The sequence below is a fragment of the Antechinus flavipes genome, chromosome 4, assembly GCF_016432865.1.
Source record: "Antechinus flavipes isolate AdamAnt ecotype Samford, QLD, Australia chromosome 4, AdamAnt_v2, whole genome shotgun sequence".
Classification (NCBI taxonomy): Eukaryota; Metazoa; Chordata; class Mammalia; order Dasyuromorphia; family Dasyuridae; genus Antechinus; species Antechinus flavipes.
The window spans coordinates 56,189,893-56,212,334 of record NC_067401.1 but is presented as its reverse complement, the minus strand read 5'-3'; the positions used below and the strand labels follow the sequence as shown (position 1 = coordinate 56,212,334).

General features: G+C 35.5%; 1 protein-coding gene across 1 annotated transcript in view; it reads right to left on the bottom strand.

The window, feature by feature from the left end:
- Positions 1 to 1,014: 1,014 nt before the first annotated feature.
- Positions 1,015 to 22,442, bottom strand: part of LOC127559416 (calcium-binding mitochondrial carrier protein SCaMC-1-like) — a 41,388-nt gene continuing 19,960 nt past the window's right edge. The window contains exons 4-10 of the mRNA XM_051993186.1: positions 18,988 to 19,096; positions 14,481 to 14,639; positions 13,557 to 13,709; positions 8,855 to 8,962; positions 7,187 to 7,354; positions 4,308 to 4,458; positions 1,015 to 3,917 (exon numbers count right to left, since the gene is read on the bottom strand). Coding sequence (XP_051849146.1) covers positions 3,733 to 3,917; positions 4,308 to 4,458; positions 7,187 to 7,354; positions 8,855 to 8,962; positions 13,557 to 13,709; positions 14,481 to 14,639; positions 18,988 to 19,096 — 1,033 coding nt within the window. The 3' untranslated portion in view covers positions 1,015 to 3,732. The remainder of the gene's footprint in view (positions 3,918 to 4,307; positions 4,459 to 7,186; positions 7,355 to 8,854; positions 8,963 to 13,556; positions 13,710 to 14,480; positions 14,640 to 18,987; positions 19,097 to 22,442) is intronic.

The window sequence follows — 22,442 nt, the reverse complement described above, 5'->3', positions numbered from 1 at the left end:
CAAGAGGCTTAACACCTTCTTCACTGATATTCTGCCATCAGACTGGTATCATCTACATATTTGAGATTATTGATATTGCTCCTGACAATATTAATTCCAGCTTTTGAATGGGATAACGTGTTCCAAAGAGAAATGGAGCCCAGCATGCAGCCCAAGGTGACCACTGTGCAAATCTGAGCTTAACTACAAATTTTTAAAAGATGGACAATTTTTAAAAACCTGAAGAGATCATTTGCTTCTGAGATGCCCCAGACAACAGATGTGCAAGAGGGGTGAACAAATGTAAGAGCCTACGATAGCAACAGAGTGACAACAGAAAGAACAATAAGAGACTAATTGTACACAATGAGAATTCAGAAATTACAATGGGTAAAAATCCAACAATATAGAGGGCAGGTGCAGGGTATTATGGACAGAATTTGGCAACACCTGCCTATAGATGAAGTTTTTTTTTTGTGTGTGTGTGTGGAATCATATTACAAAATGAGAGGGTGCATGATAAGGGGGAGGGGAACAAGAGGGTTCCATGTAATATACCTGGGTCAAATCAAGGGCTAGCAATGAGGGGAAGGTGACCCCTTGTAGTCTCAGGAAGAGAAGAGCTTGTAGGGGAGCGGATTAGAAAGGTAATAAAGATAGGTCAAGCATGATTTGAATGAAAACATATGAGAGGACACTCCCAATTCATCCCTTCATGGAAGTGGAAGACCCGCAGAGGTTATACACATGCTTTCAGAATATTTCAATGTATCAATAAGTTGTGACTTATTTTTTCTCTTTAAAAAATTTTATTAGTTATAGGGGATGGCTCTCTGGGACAGGGAAAGGAAGAGATACTGGAGATAAATATAATATTTTAAGAGACATTGATAAAATTAAAAAAAAAAAAGTTTAACAATTGGTTCTCTCAAGCCTGTCTGGGCTGGCACATCCTTCTTCCAACGCCAGCTATACTATATCATAACTACCACTCAGTGCTAATGATAAAATAAGAAAGAAAAAATAAAGGAAACATTTGTTTGAAAACAAACATGGTTTTTGTTTTAATAAAAATACATGATCCAATACCAGAGACTATCTTAAAATTGCAATTTTATGAAAGTAAACATGTTTTCAAGAGAGAGATGAAGCACATATAAATCACTTTCATTCCTTACACATTTCAAATAATCTCCATAAAAGCAAATGGTGACAGCTGAGCAGTTTCTCTTTTTTAGCAACTAGATATATGTCAAAGTTAGCAAAATGATCAATCCTCCTGTTTGATGAATAAAATAAAAACTAAAATGTATATCCTGCCGAGCTATTTAGGGCTTATTCCAAGGTACCAAGAATTCCCTGGAGGACACAACTACTTTCTACATTTGTCACATATATTCTAGATATGGAAACCTTCAGAAGGAATAATTTTGCATGAAAATTACTTTTCAAATCAAACTTCCCAAGCATTCAGTAGAGGTCAAATGTCTTGTTGCTCTCTTTGGCTCAGAAAATAGAGGAGGTAGACTAAGGAAAAGCAAACAGTAGATATAAGTAGTACTTGATTTTTTTCAACCGGTCTAGATTACAACAGCAGCTAAAAACACACTTATTAGGAATCCTCAAACTAATTATTTACAAGTTTGGGGAATTGAGTTATAAGCTCCTAATAAATATTTTTAAATCTTATTCAACAATTTTCAGGGGGGAAAAAAGACCTGATCAGGAAAAAATGCTTTGTGGACACAAATTCAGGTCAGTAATGTTACAATATGGATATTTTATACCCCAGAATACTCTTCAAATAATAACCAATATACAATCAATATCCAAATTAAATATAAAGGATATATGAAGAAAGATTCTCTGCATCCAGAGGAAGAACTGATAAACAGATGTATAGGATAATTTTACATTTTTATGTGTGTGTGCGCACGCGCACCTTTTTGTTTCAAATGGTATCCAGCTCTAGGTGCAGAGAGGGGAAGAGAGAGAGGGAAAAGGGGGAAAAATTTACATGATAATTTTATTGTATATTTGAAAGGAATAGCAAATTGCATATAGTAAATTTGCAGTTTCATGTGCAATTTTTTTATTGTACTGTTATAGAAATGCTTATTTTATTCCATAAACTAAAAATAATTTTTTTAAAAAGGGGAATTAGCTACACATGTAGCAAACAATTTAGACCCTAATGTCGACAATGGAAATAGGAAATCTTCCTTTTGGGCAAAGAATGCAAGGAATTTCATACTAGGTTTCAGAGCACAGACGTGGACTGCTGTTACAGCAGTTCTAGGGTATTTCTCTGTATAGTTAATCATCCACGTTCCACTGAAATGTACCTGGAATTGAAATCAACTGCCAAGAACACCTGGTGCTCCTGGCATATGGATAATCTTAGTTGGCACACAGGAAACTCCCTCAGGCTCGTTTCTGAGGAGATACTGGGTATAATGGAAAAAAAGAATCATCGTTTTCCAATCCCATCTGTTAATGTCTCCATTTACCTTCTATCTATGCTATATATATATCTTATATGTATCTAATTATTTGTACATCATCTCTCCATTGGAATGCAAGCTCTTTGAGGGTAAGAAGGGGGTTTTCCCCCTTTTATTGTATCCCTAGAGCTTAATAGTGCTTGGCCATTGATTAACCAAGTGATGACTAGTATCAGCCTGTTATAGAGATCCAGCTCTGCCATTTATTATGTCTATTCCTTTGGGTGAATCATTTCACTTCTATAAAACAGAAATGATGACAGTTATATTACCAAATTAACAAGGTAGCTGTAATGAAAGCACTAAGAAATCTTGGAGAACTATTGGGGGAAAAAAAACACTGTTGTTTCCTCACTCAAACTCTACAAGAAGAGAGGAGTAACAGCAGTGAAACTGAATGAAAGAGAAATTATTCAACTCCCAAAAGTAACCGAGAAGTGGAATTTAAGATTTCAAAGCATGTTCTCACTGAGCCCTCCATCATAAAGCAAATTTGTTCATACTGGTGATTTCCTTTCCAAATTTAGTAATGAGAATTAAAATGAGCTATTGATATAATAACATCTACAAATAAAGTTAAAAAGATAAGCAGTGAAATGACATAATTTCATCACTCTTTCAATACATTAAAATAAGAAATGGAGGTATTCTCACACTTTGACAACTCTCCCTTATTTTTATTTTGCTTAAAGAAAAAGAACTCTATTTGCTTAGTTATTATCAACTAGCTTAAGTGAACTGGTTATTTAAAGGTTTTTTTCCCCCAAATGGTTGCAAAAGATACTCAAAATTTATTTTTTAAAAAATGTAAACCCCAGCTGGTGAATTGTTTAAGGCATTTCAATACAAAAGATAACATAAATAGGTCTAGCTGACCAAAAAATGAATGTCTGAAAACTTTACTCTTGATATTAAGTTTCTCTTCGATTGTGTTTCAAGTTGATTGAACAACTGGTTTAAATGTGGTATCAGGAGCCAAGAGGACAGTAATTGGAAAGGCAAGTAGAGCTCTGTGAATATCAAATGTTTTAACATAAAAAAAAAAAAAACTTAACAAAAATGTGATTTCATCTTAAAATTTTCACATGTATAAAATAAGATAAAATGCCTGACATGCTCTTTAATATGTTTCTCCCAGTGAGGCCATGATGCATCTCGTCTCAAAGATCTTTGGTGACTTTAAATGATGAGAGACACACAAATATTATCGTGCTTTCGTGGAATCAGGCTCCAGCTAAGAGTTCACCCTTCACTTTGAGGCTATTCCCAAGCCTATCTTCATTTTCTCATATACAACATAGCTGATGCTCACTGCAGGAAGCACTTTCATGAAGTTAGGTGTAATTCCACTGTAAAGTCCAAGGATTCCTTGTTGGGTAATTATTCTCTTAAAGAGGCCGATCATACTCAACTGGGGTCCTCCTTCCACCATGGCTAGAAAGGAAAGAAAAAAATAAAATGTGTATCAATGTTCATGCTAGGAGTCCCTGCGATGAAACCTAATGGCATACTGAGTACTACAAAAAAAACAAAAAAAATTTTTTACAAGAGGCATCAAGGACATATCCCCTATAACTCACCATAACACCTAAGCTTAGACATCTATGAGAAAATGGTGAGAGAGTGGAGAATAGCAAATAAAGAAGTATCATTTTGCTTCTGTCCTTTAGGGAACCTTATTATATCAGCCCTCTCAAAAGGTCAACTCTTATTAGAGGAGAGGCAAGACCTTTGAGCAATTCCCCAAAGAAGAAACCAAAGGGGATGATTTTAAAACCATAAAACTGTCATTTCTTACCGGTTATTCTTTTAGCAAAAACTCACCTTGAGCCTGCATGCGAGTCCTGACTAGAGCCAGGGGATAGCTGGCCAATTGGCCACAAGTACTGGACAAGGTACCACATCCTAACAGCACAAATACCCCAGGGTTTACAGAGTCTTCTGCATGATGCTCAAGCCAATAATTCTTTAATAGCTGCCGAAGAACACAGAAGTAATACACTGTCACTACCACAAGAATCAAGGCAGAGTAAAAGGAGTCGGCGTCTTTTTCCCCCACTCTTATGTATAACACACACACACACCGCAGCATAATCAACAATTCTCTTCTACTTGTCCCATTCAATTACTGAAAAAGGCATGAGAAAATTCTTTGGAGATGCAGGCAAACTAGATACTTAACTGTGAAGTTATAAATCAAAATACTGTAAAATATGCTTATATTGTTCACCGGCTGCCCATTTGCTTCTAAGTATAATTCAGGAACCAAATAGCATTGGCCTAAATTATGTTATGGATCTCTCCATTCCTCCATGCTCATAATTAACATTAACCAGGGTTCTCCATCTCTAGATTACAAGAATTTTATAGTTAAAGGGCATTTACTATGCACTGAAGATTTAAGTTTCCCGACTTAAAGGAAATTTATCTTTTCAAAGCTCTCTTCCCTCAGGAGAAGAATCAGAGGGTTTTCAAATGTTGGGTTTAAAAACAATGTTTTAATATCTAAGGATTTTTTCCAATCATTTTCTAGGTCATAATTGAAAAAGCTACAGTTTGACAGAATAGAAATAATATGTAATTAAGTTTCAAAAGTCTGCTTTTATTCAATGATCACTTGTTGCCATGGTACAACAAAGACAGATGCTAAGGTCTGTGTCAGTGATGTCTGGGGGCCAAATACTTTGAACTATAGAGATAAAAGGGTAAAAACAACTCAAAACAAACAACCATTGACCCATTTACACTAGACTAAAAAAGAAATTAAGGGAAAAAGACAATCTTAAAATCACTTATCACATCACAATTCCTTTTTTAGTAATAGCTTTTATTTTCAAAATATATGCAAAAATAGTTTCCAGCATTTATCCTTGTAAAACCTTGTGTTCCAATTTTTTTCTCCCTCCCTTCCCCCACCTCCTTTTCCTAGACAGCAAATAATCTAATATACGCAAAACATGTACAATTCTTCTAAACATATTTCCACAATTCCACAAAGGCTACACAAGAAAAATCAGATCAAAAAGGGGAAAAAATGAGAAAGAAAACAAAATGCAAACAAATAACAAAAAAGGTGAAAATACTGTGTATAGAGACACATTCAGTCTCTATAGTGCTCTCTCTGGGTACAGATGACTCTCTATCACAAGTCTTTTGGAATTGGCCTGAATAACCCCATTGTTGAAAAAAGCCATATCCATCAGAATTTTGATCATCACATAATTTTGTTGTTGCCATAATGTTCTCTTGGTTCTACTCATGTCACTTAGCATCTGAGTCTCTCCAGGTCTTTCTGAAATCATCCTGTTGATCATTTCTTATAGAACAATAATATCCCATAACATCCATATACCATAACTTATTCAGTCATTCTCCAACTGATGGGTGTCCATTCAGTTTCCAATTCCTTGCCACTTCAAAAAGGACTGCTCAAACATCTTTGCATATGTGGATCCTTTTCCCTTTTTTATGATTTCTTTGGGATACAAGCCTAGTAGAGATATTGCTGGATCAAAGGGACCCTTTGGGCATAGTTCCAAATTGCTCTCCAGATCACATCACAATTCTAAAGAAATCTGAAAGTCTACAGAATTTGAATTAACTTCAAAAATCCATAACCCAGATGTGCTGTTGCTCACAGAGAAGATGGAAACTGGCAAAGCTGGGACAATGTGATCCTGGCAATGGCTATTAAGTTGTGCTAATCCAATTATACTCTTTTACCTAGTCACCTCCTGACCACTACTATGCTGTCTTTAACTTAAATGGCTTCTTGGGGGTAGAGACACATTTTAATAATAGAATGTAATAAAAGAGTCCTGATTCCAGCATCACAGACCGTGGATTCAAATTCTGGTTCTAGGACTTACTGTGTGACCTCATAAGTCACTTAACCTGTGTCTATTTCTTCAGCTGTAAAATGAGAAATTTGATCTAGATCAGTAATTCTCAAACTTTTGTTTTCAGTATCTTTTCAATATTCAATATTTCAATATTCAGTATCAATTTAGTATTTAATACAATTAAAAATTGAGTATCTGCCCAAAGAGTTTTTGTTTATATGCATTATATTTATATATATTTGCCATGTGAGAAATAAAAACTAATTTTGAATTTGTAAATCCTCTGAAAGGGTTTCAGAGACCACCCAGGATGCTCTGGACCACATTTCGGTCTAGATGATCTCTGAAGTCCTTTCCAACACTGACATTATATAAAATGAATTGTTCCAAATAGAGATTGAATCAGAAATCTTATCCTCAACAATACTACCTCCTAATTAGCCATGGGACATATACTCTACAATATATCACTCCATTGTCTTCCTTTTCTCTTCTCCATCTTCAAGATTAAAAGGGTTAAAACCTCTAATACTTTTCCTTCTTAAAAAGTAATTAAGTTAAAAGGTAACACAACCTAGCTGTATGACCCAATGCAAGTCATTTAAACTCACTGCCTCAAGAGGAGGGGAGGAGGGAAGAATATAAGGAGCCACTATATGGTGCAATGGATAGAACACTAGCCCCAGAGTTAGGAGGACCTAAGTTCAAATCTGGCCTCAGATATGTACCAGCTGGGTGACCCTTTAAATCACAACCACAATAGCCTCACAAAAGAAAAAGGTAACATAAGATTAGATTTAATGCATAAAAATGGCTATATAGCCCACAAATTTATCAGATTCACTTTGGGGACAAACTTACCTCATAAACAGTCAAATCTATTCCTGCATAGGGGATGATACCGAGGAAGTTCGGGATGTAGCCCTTGTAAAAGGCTTTCACACCCTCATACTTCAAGATTTTCTTGGCACAGTCAAACATTCCTGAGTATTGCCCAGTTTTGCCTACAGCCAACCTGGTCTTTAGAACCTGAAAGTAAAAAAAAAAAAAAAAACAAAGATGTATTTAATTGGTCAAAAGTGTCCTAAACTAGTCAGTATTCCCATGAATTCAATGACATCTTGGGTAATGCCCAAATTTAAAGATGAAGGCTATCTTACACTCAAAAAAAAAAAAAAAGTCATTCCTCAAGTTCTAATGGTTTATACCTGAGAATAACTAGTAGGTGAGAAGAATATAATTAAGACCTACCAGGGAAAGAAAGCCTGAGCTCAGGCAGCAAGAAGTAGACCACTACTGAATTCAGAGTAAGAAAAATATCACTGCAGTAAAAAAGTGAACAGGTGCAAAATGGGTAAGCAAATATGGGATCCCTAAACTATTCCACTTAGCTGTTGGAGCCTCTCTTTTTTGCTTATTTTTATTTTAACCTCTTTGTAAAAAAAAAAAAAAAAAAAAATCATACCTTGTCCTTGTATCCCCAGAGTATCTCGCAAAATTCCTTGCACAGTATATGTTTGTCAAATTGATTTTCTTTGAGTCTGTGAACTAATATGATTGGACTAAAGCCATATAATATGAATTTGAATTCTAGCTCTGTCGTTTAATATCCATTTGACTTCAGGAAAGTCATAACTCTTCTGAGCTTTAGTTTTTTCATCTTTAAAATGAAAGGCTTGGCCCAGATACTTCAAAGCACCCCCTCTAGCTCCAGATCTCTGACCCTAGATGACCCTGAGATTCTCTACCACACTAAATCTCATTAGCCTATTGATTTCCCTCATGTCAGAAGTCAGTACAAGGGCAATATGTTTGAAATAGTCAAAGTCCTTAAGCATTAAGGCAATGGGACAGCCAGACCCCAAAGCAGAAACTCCAGCAGATCACAGAAATACAAATTCTGAATTTTCATTCCACCCTCCCCAAATCCAACTTGTGTAAGGCCACTAATGCCATCTCTTCCTCTTTTGCCTGCTGAATTTCCATTGACTGTAAAAAGAATTCTCTTCCTGTCTGGAGAATTAATGCAATTCTTCCAAAGAGAAAAGGACTAAGTGAATAGCCCCCAACATTGTATCTTGGCTTATACTTTTTAGATACACTACAATCAGTTCTGGCAACAAGAATGGCAATTCAGATAAAATGTTTGGGAATAGCAACAAAATGGTTTGGGAGCCAATTAGCACCTGATAATAGAAGCAGTAAGGCAGCACTGTCTAGGTCTAGGATCACAAAGATCCGAATTCAAATCTAGCCTCATACATTTACTAGGTCTGTGATTCTGAGCAAGTCACAAATCTCTGTTTGCCTCAGTTTTCCAATCTGTAAAATGGAGATGATAATAATAGCATCTACCTCCCAGGGTTATTGAGGAACAAATAAAATGATATTTGTAAAGTGCTTACTACACTATTATTATTACTATAAAATATTTTACTTCTAATGTTATATTGCTACTGCTAAAACTGAGATAGGTTTCATATGAAAGAAACATGAAAAAGAACTCAGATTTTTCACAGCAGCACTTACCTCCATGGGATAGATGAATGTCTGGGCTGTAGCGCCTGCCATGGAACCAGAAATGAATCTCTCAGTGTTTCCTAATTTGGCACCATCTTTGGTCAGCAATTTCTTATACTGTGTGAATAAAAATGTTTGAATACATATGAATATAAGATTACAAGAGTTACAAAATAGAAGACACTGGCTAGAAATCTGAAAAGGGCTCACTTGCCTTAACACATCTGAATCCCATTTCTGTTAAATATCCCAGTCCTTCTCTCACAGTATCACCAACTGCCTATCAGATATTTCCCATGGGATGCCCCATGGGCAATCAAACTTACAAGTTCAAAACACAATTCGGTACCTTTCCTTTCTTTCCTTCTCCTCCCTGTTTCCTAACTTCCTGATTTCTGTTAAGGATCCCATCATATTTCTAAAGCACCAATTATGGTCCAGACACTTTGCTAAGTTCCAGCAGCTACATGATGACTGCTTGGCCAATGAAAGAATAGTCTCAAAAAACAAACTAATATCACACACACACACACACACACACACACACACACACACGTCTGAAGAGTCAGACATGACCCAAAATAATTGAACAACAAAAAATAATTCAAAAATGCAAAGAACTTCTGGCAGGTCTTCCCAAACTGGGAAAACTTTTACTATCAGATCAGGAGTTAATGGATTGTATCTGAAGGAGCAGCCTCACTCAGTTCAAAGAAGCTTACCAACCAGAATACTGACCATGACATGATAGGGTAATTTTTTTGATCATTTTGTTATTTCAGTTGCTTTTCAGGCCTGTCTACTCTTTTTGATCCCATTTTGGAATTTTCTTAGAGACACTGGAATTATTTGCTATTTCTTCTCCAACCCATTTTACAGATGAGGAGACTGAGGCACACAAGGTCTCGCAACATGCCCAAGGTCACACAGCTAGCAAGTGTCTGAGGCCAGAGTTGAATTCGGGAAAATAAACCTTCCTGATTCCAGGCCTGCCACTCTATGCATCATGGTACTACCCAGTTGCCCTTTTCAGGGCAACAGGTACTCACAAAAACCATGTAAGACACAGAGCGGTCAAAGAAATGCTCACACTAATGTGTACACCAGTGAAATCGAGGAGGTGGAAGAACATCATGGCACAGTGGATTCAATACTGGATTTGGAGACCTAAAGGAAAGCCCATGTCCTAATCCTACTAACTAAATGATCCTTAGTATATCACTTAAGAACTCTGTGCCTCTGTTTTCCCATCTGTAAAATGGAGTAACAATAGCATGTAGCTTTTAGTGCTGTTTGTTGTGAAGATACATGAGAGGTGAAACAGCTGAGTTCACATCTGGCTTCAGACACTTAACACATCCTAGCTGTGTGACCCTGGGCAAGTCACTTAACTCCAGTTACCTCAGGGTGAAAAAAAAAAAAAAAAGAAGAAGATACATGAGAGGCATTTTGCAAAGCTTAAAATGTAATATAAGTAGGAGCTATTGTTTTTATAATAGAATAAAACATAATGCTTGGTTTGGTCTTTTTTTTTTCATGCAAATCACTGGTCATCAACAGCACAAAAATCACCATGGCTTCTTGGAACAAGTGGGTTGTGAGAGGATCCTTGGTGGAGGAGTAGAATTTACAAGGAAAAAGAATGGATATATAACATGAAATGACTGGCCTCAATAAAATAAAGTAAAGGAAGATAATGTTCTCAACCCAGTCATTGTTTAATTAATGAATATATCATTATTCATCTATAAACCATTATTACTGTAAATGAATAAATTAATTAAAATATGAAAAAAAAAAAACTTCCTAAACATTATTGGAAGACACTCTTTGTCCACTCATCCAGGTTTTCAATACTATTGAGGCACCTTAGTGTCAAATCTATATTTCAGGGTTGAAGTAATCAACCTAAAACTCAAGTTCAAATAAAAACAGATCCCTTCAGGTTACATACTTAGAAAAACCACAAAATAGCATTATCCTACATTGTGTTTATTGTTCTTTATTCCTATTAAATATTTCCCAGGAACAGCAAGATGGTATAGTGGATAGAACACTGGCCCTGAAGTCAGGAGGATCTGATCTCAGACATTTAATAAATACTTCCTAGCTGTGTGATCCTAGACAAGTCGCTTAACCCCAGTTGTGACACACATACACACACACACACACACACACACACACACACACACGTTGCCCAATTATATTTTAATCTGGTTTGACAGAACTTTTGCAGGGCCACTTGCAATGAGTTTGACACCTCTGATCTAAAATATGTTCATAAAATGCTACACAATTACACAAATTCTCAAACATTCAAGTGAAGACAAGATAATGGATCTCGCTAACTGGCTGGCTATCATCCCAGCTTTTCTTTGCTCTTCAGTTTATTAAACTGATCAAAGGAATTCATCACATTCATCCCAAAAGCATTTTGTTACTTGTGAAAAGTCACTGAACCACTTAATTCTACTTCAGGAGATAAAAATATGAGAAGAGAATTGCACTTCAAGTAATGGATGTCCTGAGATGAAAAATGAAGATCAAAAAATATATAAAAAATCAGTAAAGAACAATGTCCTGAATTTGTGGTGAACAAGCCTGAAAAGCCTCTCCCCTTCTCTCTTCAATGTCTTCAAACTGAGACCTTACAGGTGATTTAAATCAGATAGAGCCAAAGAAAATGTATGACTTGTCACATCAAAACTTTAATTGTGTTTTCTTTATCTCTTCAGGTCCACAGGTCTATAGCTTCTATCAATGCAATAAAAACTTTACATTATCCAGTAAAGCTGATTTAAAAAATGAGCTGAAACCTAAAATTTATAGTAAAGACTTCTTACACAATAACACCCAATTGTAAAAGATTCCTGCCACTTACAGAATCTGAGAGTTGAAAAGGATCTCAGGAGCCACCTCATCCAACTCGTCTACCAAAAGCATCCTCCTTATGTCATAACAATAAGTAGTCAGTCATCCAGCATGAACACCTTAATTATTAAGTGAAGGAACTCTTGCTTTTCTATTTATTGTCTCAGTCCTTAGCATAGTGCTTTGTACAACACAAATGCTTTTTTCATTCATAATTAATAAAATTATTGCTTTAATAGGTTTACCCACACAAACACCAACAGCTTGGATGGGTAGATATGTAAGAAGAAGCTACAACTTAGATTACTGAAAGACACAACCACATCAATTAAATCAAAAGTCCACTGAAGTATTTCAGCTCTGTTTTAATGTGGTTCTTTCCAATCAGACTAGAGTCTCTTCAGCTCTCCCCTTCTCATATGTTTTACTCACCATTAATCTCCTGAAGTATCAATTCTAATCTCTTTTCACATAAATAGCTATTATTCAATTTAAAAAAAAAAAAAAAACCTTGAAAGACTTCACAATGCCTATTGAACAAGTCCAGATTCCCCAACCCACAATTCATCAAGGTCCTCTACAATTTTGGTTCCTACCTGCCTACATTTCCAGTTTTATTTCCTACTACTTTCCTTTACATTTCTCCTAACCTGACCATGAACCATGCATTTTTTTTTTTTTGCTTTTAATTGTATCCCCTCTTCCTAAAATATCCTCTCCTGCTTTCCTCCCCTATAACCTCCTATCTGAAATTTTCTCCATCCTTCAAAGGCTTAGCTCAAATATATCACCTCTTCTGAGAAATCTTCATGGATTCCTCCCAACAGAATTTTGTTGTTCTTTCTGTGACTTCTGAGAGAACTATATTTATACTTCTCTTATACACTTCTCATATTTCACTCTGTAGTATATTTACTTGACTATAAACTTTATCATCCCTGTAGCTATTGTTGGATCATTTTTTCATATATGTCTGATGTTTCATCACCTCATCTAGGACTTTCTTGTAAAAGATATGGGAGTGGCTTGCCATTTCCGTCTCCAATTTATTTTATACATGAGGAAACTGAGGCAAACAGGGTCACACAGCTAATAAGTGTCTGAGATCAGAGTTGAATTCACGAGGATGAATCTTCCTGATTTCACTGTGCCACCTTGATGTCCTAAACAAATGTCTGAGTCTTCATGATCCCATGCGGGGTTTTCTTGGCAAAGATATTAGATGGGCTTATCACCTCTAAACTTCAGGGCAAAAACTGTACCTCTCTCATTTTTCCAGTAGGAGGCAGAATGGAAAATTAGATACAACATTGAATTTGAGTGAGGAAGACTTGGATTTGAAACTTGCCTCTGACACTTGCAAGGTAAGGTATTTAAGCTTACTCAGTTTCCTTACCTGTAAAGTGAGGGTAATAACAGTACCAACCTTACAAAGTTTTGTGAGAATAAAATAAAATATGTAAATCCCTTTGCAAATTTTAAAGTGCTACATAAATGTTAGCTATTAATTACTTAGCACAATAACCTTAAACAGACTGAATGCTCAATAACTGTTCATTAATTTTTAGCCAGTTATTAAAAACTAGAATTAAATGGTATAAAGGGACTTGGACATCTGCTAGTCCAAGCCCCCACAGAGCACAAGTTCTTTCTATATCTAGAAAAAATAGTCAAATAGGGCAATAATAAAGCTTTGGGGGTGGGGGGTTAAAAACCAGTTAAGAAAAATTAAATTAGTGTTCATATTTAAAAACTTGTATAAAAAGTTGGCAATAATTTTTAAGATGCAGAAATTAAGTTCAAGAACTATTAATAAATTATAAAGAAAATAATATTTTACCTGTTCATATGCCCAGAATTTAACAGCTGTCTCAGGAGCAATTTTAATGACATTCACACCATTTCCTCTCCAAAGGGACCGTATGCCTCCTTCTTTTACCATCTGCTTAAATCCACCGAGTAGGCTCATTTTGCTTGACTTTGAACCATAAACCTAAAATTAAAAGGAAAAGATTTTCATTTAAAGTATGCATGCCAATTACTTTTTTGAAGTGCTTAGATATGAAATCCTCTATTTTCTCTGTGGTTTATAATCTCAAGACAGTAATGGGAGGTCTAGAGATGAGAGATTATATGGATCAAAGAATTTAAGAAAGATGGAAAAGGCAAAGGCTGAGAGATTACATAATTTAAATCTGTAAAACAATTTAAAGAATAGACTTGTACATTAATCCTTGAAATATTAGAGCAAAGGAACAACCTTCAAATTTTGAGCCACTTAAGTTTAGGAAAATAAAAGATATATGTGTGATATACTGATATTACTTAACATATGCCCAAATACTGAGCCAAAATCTACTTTTCCATAACTTCCACCCAGACGATAGCCCTTAAAATATCTGAGGACAGTTAACCCTGTTTCCCCTAAGCTCTATTCATCACCTTCCTGATGACATAGTCCTCTCTGAGAACAAAGGACAAATAACAACAAAATAAGCAGTCTCGGCCACTCTGTCACTGAAATAAAGCAAAGAAATATGTGATTCACAAGATATTAGAGTAAGTTACTTTCTGTGAATAAATTAAAACTGACAGAGTTTTATTGTTTCTAGATTATAAACTTGTTAAGGGCAAGAAGAATCTCCAAAAGAACATATGAATTTTCACAAATAGGTCAAATGAATATGAATATTAAGTTATGCTCTCAAAAATAAATGAAGAATTTAGAATGAAACACATCTGCTTATGCTCATGATACACTCACCTGCATCATGACCTTCATTCGATCTAAAGGCGCTGTACTTGTTCGTGAGACAGCCCCAGCGATCCCCCCAGCCAAAAGCTGTCTCCACCACTGACCAGTTTTCTTTTCTTCTTCTGTGAAATCATCTGGAATGGATAAGCTATCTCCTATGTCAATCCCCTGTTTAAAATGGATAGAAAGGTTCTATTGTAATAAAATTTTAAATACATCATTTGAGATCAAGTTTTTTATGTAAGAACCAAGCATTATTTCACCTATTTCATCTACACTATTAAAATCAATTTCTTTTTCTAAATAATGAAGAAAAGAGCACAAACTTAAAAAAAAAAACCTATTTACAAGTAAAGTTCCAGTTTCATTTGAAATCATTAAAAGCAACAATTATAAATGCTATTCAGCAAAAAGGCTATTGGAATTTCAAAAGAACATGAATGCTACTGTTTTTAAATGAGTTGTTCTCTATGACCATTCTTAATATAAATATAGACCAAAAATATTATACTATGTTAAGAAAGATGCTGGATACAATTGTACTGTATCAATCTTAATAAATTAAACTGAAGCAATTTTGATAATGCAAGAATTATACAAAACATCTGACAAGGGTCACCAGCTTCCACTGGCAGACCACAAATAAAAAAACCAACAATTCCCAAGTAAGCCAATACAGTAAAAAATTATAGTAGAAGGTAAATCTTTAATTTTGCTATCTGGTAAAGTGGTCATGTGGGGGTTTTCTGAGAAGATCAATTTTAAGTGATTTACCCAGGGTCACACAGCTAGTAAATGTCTAGGATGGAATTTGAACTAAGGTCCTTCTGACTCCTGGCCCTTTGCTTTATATACTGCATCTTCACCTATGTACCTCAGGCACCTTCCTTTAGCTTAACTAAATCATAGATGGGCTGCAATCTTTATTAATGAAGTGAGTTCCCATACTGAGAACAACCTGTATAAATGAAATCACAGAACATTCTGATAACTCTTACTTAGGTAAGTAATATGAGTTTCCATACATATGCATAAATTAAAAATTCATGCTTATAACTCAGCCTTCTAGTAACTTGAATAATTCTTAAATATATGAATAAATTCATTATTTCACTAATGTGGATATTTCTCTACTGAATGCAGATCACAATTCTTCTAATACCTTGGGATATGGTTTTCATGAGTGGCTGGGGCTGAAAAATCCATCAGTTTTTTAGCCAAATTAATGATGAACTTCACAAAACTTAGCTAGGTAGTCCTTGGATGACAATTAGAAGGGTCATGAAGTCTTTTGAGATTCCATTAGTTTATATACTCCACTAACAAAGCCTGGCATCATCTCTGCCACAATAGGACAGCAAAGAAGAACTCTACTGAAGAAATATTCAGAGTAATTCATAATAATGACTAAAATGTCTCTCAGGATTGGTGATTTACCAAAAGCTTTCTTTACGAATCTTAAGATTTGCAAGGTAGTCAGAAATTCGGGGTCTGAGTCCCCGATCTCAAAACCACTCAACAATTATATGATTTTAGATAAATCACTTATTATCTCTGGGCCTCTGTTTTCTCATCGGTAAAATGGGGATATCTACACTATCTATAGAGTGCACTATCACAGAATTATTGTAAACATGAGCCACATTTAAATAACATTTTATACTTTATACTTTTCTCCCAGCAAGTAATAAGGATAATAATAATCCTATATATGTATATATTTGTGTATATATGTGTCTGTGCATCATTTGATCCTCAAAACAACCCCAAAGTAGGCAATACAGGTCTGATTCATCATTTTATAGAGATGAGAGGAATTGTAATGAATACAGAATTAGCCTCAGAAGCCCTGGTTTCAAATCCTTCCTCTGCCACATAATGACTATGTGGCCCTGAATAAACCACTTAAGTTAGTTTCTAAGAGTCTCAGTTATAAAACAATTGGAGATTTACATTTTGTTGTTTTTCACTTGTGTCTGATTCCATATTATGTTCACCATGTTCTCTAAGATTCCATGACCTATGTAAGGATAATACCCACTTTGCTTGGATAAATGCTCAGAAGTTGAAAAGAGGTGCCAATTGTTAGAAGAGTCTCATCTGTAGCCTGAAGGTAGTAACTGAGCTTTAGAGAGTGTGGTGAGATCCTTGCTCTACAGGATGTTCAAGAGATCAAGCAAGATAAAAAAGCATGGTTTCCTAAAGCTTTCTGTGACCAACCAGTTGTTTTCAGTTGTCTCCAATTATTTGTGACTCTATTTGGGGTTTTCTTGACAAAGATACTGGAATAGTTTGCCATTTCCTTCTCCAGTTCATTCCACATTTGAGGAAATTGAAGTAAATAGGGTACCCAAGGTATTAAGGGTGGGGTTTGAGCTTGTCTTCTTGAATTATCATGTTTTCCCAAACACACTAGATCCCTGAAGGTGTCAAGGAAGAAACCTCATCCTACCCTGACCTGAGTTGATATAATTTGTTTGTACTCCAAACTGGATTCCTCATGTGTCCTTACTGTTTTTGGTTAAAAACAGCTAGTGAGTGGCTGAGGTTGGACTGAAATCACCAAAATGAGTCTTCCTGACTTCACCTTGCTGCCGACCAAATTTACATTGGTGGAAGGAATTCCTTCACCAGGAATTTCTCAAATGAATGAAATCACAGGTTGAAAAAAAAAAAAAAAAAAAAGATGGAAAACAGGAACTCAGAAAGGTTACATGAGTTCCCCCGAGCACAAACTTAGTGGTGGAGTTAGGTTTCAAATTCAGGTCTCCTGATTCCTCAATTCCAGCACTCTTTTTACTATGCTACACTGTCTCTTAATTTATAATATTTTTAGAATAATTTAAAATAAATAAAAAAATTTTGAAGCCCCTCACATAGCTGCAGCCCTTGACATATACATAATGGACTCTGTGAAGTGTGATCCTCCTTCAGTAGAAGAGGAACCTTTTTTCAGCCTAATTTCATTGACATCTGTTAACAATTATAGAAAACTGACTCATTTGAACTCTTGCCAATCTCCCTTTTGTTTCAAACTGTGAGTCAAACTTCAGGACTATAGAAATCTTCAAGACATTGGTAGGTGGCCATCCATGTGAATGTCAAACTCACACAGAAACAGGGGCTATTAACTCATCCCTAAGAACCTTCCCTATGGATGACATACTGATATTATGTATGTTCCATTGTATTTATATTTATTTTGTTTATTATTTTCCAATTATATTTTAATTTGGTTCTGGCCATACTCAAGTAGTTACATTGTTTGATACTCCTCCTATAGAGGCCATTTCTTTGCAGATATAGGTTGGACTAAGTGGCCACTCAAGTACATTGAAACTCTGAAATTCTCTGATTCTAGATTATCTTTAGATCAGTTAGTCATGTACCAAATTTGGTCAAAATTGGTCAATTCTTTTTTAGCTCAATGTGAAATTCCAAGTGGATGAACTGAAAAAATAAGCTTAAAATTGAGAAATTATTTTGCCAAGTGGTTTTTTACCAGTTCAAGTAAAACAATGTGCTCAAGGCCTCAAGCAAAATTTCAGAAACTATCAATTACCCTTTATTAAGTACAAAACCAAAAAACCTTTATATCTTCTATGATAAATATATACTATATACTTCTGTACTTGGGTGACACTCTATCTATGGATGTATCATCCTGTATTTCTTAGGACAGTCCAGAGTACAAAGGATAAGCTTTAATAAACTGAATATTTGAATCTCCTGTCCTACTTGGCTGTCTAAAAGAGCAAAGTCATAGGCAGAGCCTGTTAGCTGAGAAACAAATAGTTCACCATAGTGAAAGAGGTCAACTTCTAGGTGTGGAGTAAGAAGCAGGAAATGCAAATGAAAATGACTCATTCGTATGTGGAACCATAGCTTAAAAAAAAAAAAAGATTGATTCATTCTTTCAAGTGAGTGGGAAAGACCTGTCCATCAAGCACAGCAGAACCCAGTTTGGAGGCCTTCCAAATACCAGAGAACGATATAGGTAAAATCTGTTTCCAGACTAAATAGTAGATCAATGATGAGACCAAAGGTAGTAGGATCAAAGACCAGAGTTTACAGATCTCCAGATTTAGGATACCATTACATATCTTGTCTGATCTTATACACTTCCTGAAGAGCAAAGAACTCCCCACACCTCCAATAGCCCAGCAAGCCACAGTTACCAACTGCTGGCTGCAGATGAGACTACTCTTCAGCAATTGGACACCTCTTGCAACTTCTGAGGGTTTATGCAACCAGAGTGGATATTGTACTTACATTGGTCATGCAGCCTTAGAAATCTCTGAGAACACAGTGCACAAATTACAGAATCATAAAATTACAAGGGACCATAGAAGTTCACAGAATCATTCAATTTTAACTAGCCAAATCCCTTAGGTAATATAAGAAGGCTCTCTACAATATTCCTGACAAATGATACTCCAACCTCAGCCTGCAGTTTCACAGCTATACAAAGGACCAAGTCATTAAAAAAACACAGTAAGAGGCAAGTGTTACTTACAGAATGTTTCCAGAAGCGAATTATTTCTTCAATATTTTCAGCAGGATTAAATAAAAAGTAGTCTCTCCATTCATTCCAGTCAACTGACATTGTCCCATCAGCATCAATGCTGAAAATAAAAAAGAATGGAGACCAATATAAGCCAAGAGTCACAAATCAAATTTGTATAATTGATCAATCCAGAATAATGATATGGTTCACTCGTATGTATTTTCAACAGCCACTTCTATGAATCTTTGCCCTCAGTCTGTTGCAGTCTTCTAACACTTCTGGATATTTTCAATCTCCTATGATAGGTATTGTGTTGATCTCACCAAATTCAAAATGATTACATACACTTTACCCTTTTTAATAATGGATATGAAAAGGACTTTTGATATGAACAGAATTCAGTGTCGACTTCAAAAAGAATCACTATGAATCAGAGAAAAAGCAGCTTGAATCAGCTTGAGAGCCAGTTGTTAAATTTTCAGTGTGAGCATTTATACCACACAAATCAGTAAGTGTTCCAAATCAGTGCTTGATATATCATTTTATTGATTTCCTAGACTTAAGAAAATGATGAAAGAAAAGTTAGCATTGCAGATTAAGTGTAAAAATATATTGTAAGTATGTTTTGTTTCCAAAGAGTCAGTTGTTAAACATTACCAGCATACCCCTAACTAGATGAATCCTTTGAAATTATCAAGATTCATAACCCTTTATGTCCAATGATACCTTTGGCAGTCTAGTATGAAATCTATTCACCTCTTCTCAGAATAATGTTCTTCAATGCATAAAATAAAATCATCAGGATTACCAAGGAAATAGATCATACTGAAAATCAGTTATAAAAACTTTTAAAACAAGTTCATGGACCTCAGGTTAAGAACGCCTGATAAAGTTAGTATAATCCTCTCATTTCACAGTAATGGTAACTGAGATTTGAAGAGGTTAAATAACTTGTCCAGAGTCATAAAGAAAAATGAAAGTAAAGATTTAAATCTATATCCCAAGATTATAAATCCAAATACAATCAGACCATTTCTCCAATTCCTAGATATGACAAATGAAAAGTAAGCAGACAAATGACAGTACCTTTGAAAAAGAGATTTTCAATTTCCTAATATCAAAATCTACCATACTAGTAAAATGGCTGTTTGAGAAATTAACATTACAAAACTCCTTCACTGACAGTCACAGCGATCTTCAATGCCATACTCGGGTCCTTTATTAACTAACCCTCTACGGGAGTCTTATACTAAGTTTGGGCACATATCGAGAAAACCACATTCTGGTCCCGGCAGAGCTGTCTGCTTAAAGCAGCAGTGATTTCTGCTTGTCATATCTGGGTGGGGAGCAGTTAATCAACCATGAATGTGGGAGAACAACCAAGTCTCTGCTTTCAGTCTAAGATACAGCTTTCTGCCTGAACTCCACTAAGAGAGTATCCTAATAAATGATCAGGGCATAGAACTGACCTTGGCTATGCAATCACAGCATAAAGCATGGCAGGACCAACAAGGAAAGGTCATGTATATGGATCTAGTGACACTGTCTGTTGGTCAAGGAACAATACATAAAGAGAGGCTCATCATTAGAAGACTGGTTAAAGGAAGGGCTCAATTTGAGATGAATTTTTTCTTAATATTTTGATAGCTATACTTCAACATAATTGATTTCCTTTATATCTCAGCTATTTTACTTTATGCATTTGAAAATAGTAGAAAGTGCCATGGGCTTCACTAGACCAGCAAAAGAATCTGTGATAAAAAAAAAAAAAAAAAAGAAAGAAAATTGATGGGCTCAAGGCAGATCTTTTCTCTGGGGATTCTTTGTTTTGTTTTTATAATGATGATGAAAAGTCTTACTTCTCATGCCTTCAAATAGGATCTTCATTTCTCCATTTATTCTTGGTGCAAAGGGGTTATAGCTGTTACTTAACTTAATAGAGTTATAATAGCTTTTATTTAGGGGGCATGGTGAAGTGAATGAAGATAGGAACAATTGGATTCGGGTCTCAATTCAGACTATATGCTCCTGGGTATGTCATTTAATTTCTCAGAGCTCCATGCAGCTAAGAGCTATACCATCAAGGGGGATTCCTCACCTAAGAGCTCCCTAAACCATTGAAACCACAGATCTGGTCCTTCTAGCTATGCTTTAATAGCTTAGTTAATTGTTTCAACACAGCAATTCATCTTCCTAAAGAATGCACATGTAGACAGTAATCTATATTGGCAGAAGAAGTACCCACACCCATACCACAGACATTTGGAAGTATCACAGTATCATTCACCATAGAATTGCATTATAAGCAGTCATATTCCTATTCTAAAGAAGAGAGGGGGATCTAAGCTAAACAGCACCATCTTTTAACCACTTTTGGATTCTGGTCTTACACTCCTATAAAAGATACAAAGGATAGAGAATTTCTTTTCAATCAATCTTCAATCAATATTTTAAACACTTCTTTTAGGAACCATGAGTCAATTGACCAAAAGCAATTATTGGCCACTGTCTGTAAGATGGTGTCTGATAACGTGACCACCACTCATATTATGTGTAACAAACTTGGAAAGCCAGTAAGATAAAGTTACAAAAAGGAGCAAAAGACATGATACCCACCTTTGAGAAATTGATTACCCAAGAGACAGGAAGACAGAGACAAATTAAAACACCTGGGAGCAAAAAGTATAGAAATTTAGTATAGTAGAAAGAGTACTGGGACTGGAATTAGAAAACCTGGATTTAAATCTTGTCTCTGACTCTTACTACCTCAGTGACCTTAGAGAGTCACTTCTCTACATCAGTTTCCTCATTTATAACATTATAGAGTCAACAAAATGGCCTTTGAGGCTATTTGCAGCTCTAAATCTATGCTCCCTGAAAAAAATACATAAGCCAAAGGAGGAAGAAAAAGAAAAAGAATAGAGATATGGACAAAGGAACAGTTGGTTCAAGGATTCATTATTCAAAGTCCCCATTTGCAGCTTTTGGCTTCTAGAATATGAGAGTTATGTGATACAGTCCTCAGGAATGATGCAGTAGAAACTCCAATAGTAGTAGAGATCTCAGTCAATCCACATACAGAGGGAGAACTATGGAGACTGAATATGGATCAAAGCCAAATATTTTCATCTATCTGTTGTTTTTGTTGTTTGCTTGGGGTTCTTTAACTATCAAGTTTTCCCCCTTTTGATCTGATGTTTTTGGACAGTACGACAAATATGGAAATAGGTTTAGAAGAACTTTACGTGTTTAACTCATATTAGATTGCGTGTTGTCTTGGTGGGGGAAGGAGGTCAGAGAGGGAGAAAACTTTAGAACACAAGGTTTTGCAAAGATGAATGTGAAAAACTATCTTTACATGTATTTGGAAAAATAAAATACCATATTAAAAAAGAATGAAAGAAACCACAGACTACCCAACCTTGGGAATGATATAGTCACATTAGGGATATAACTATTAAGAC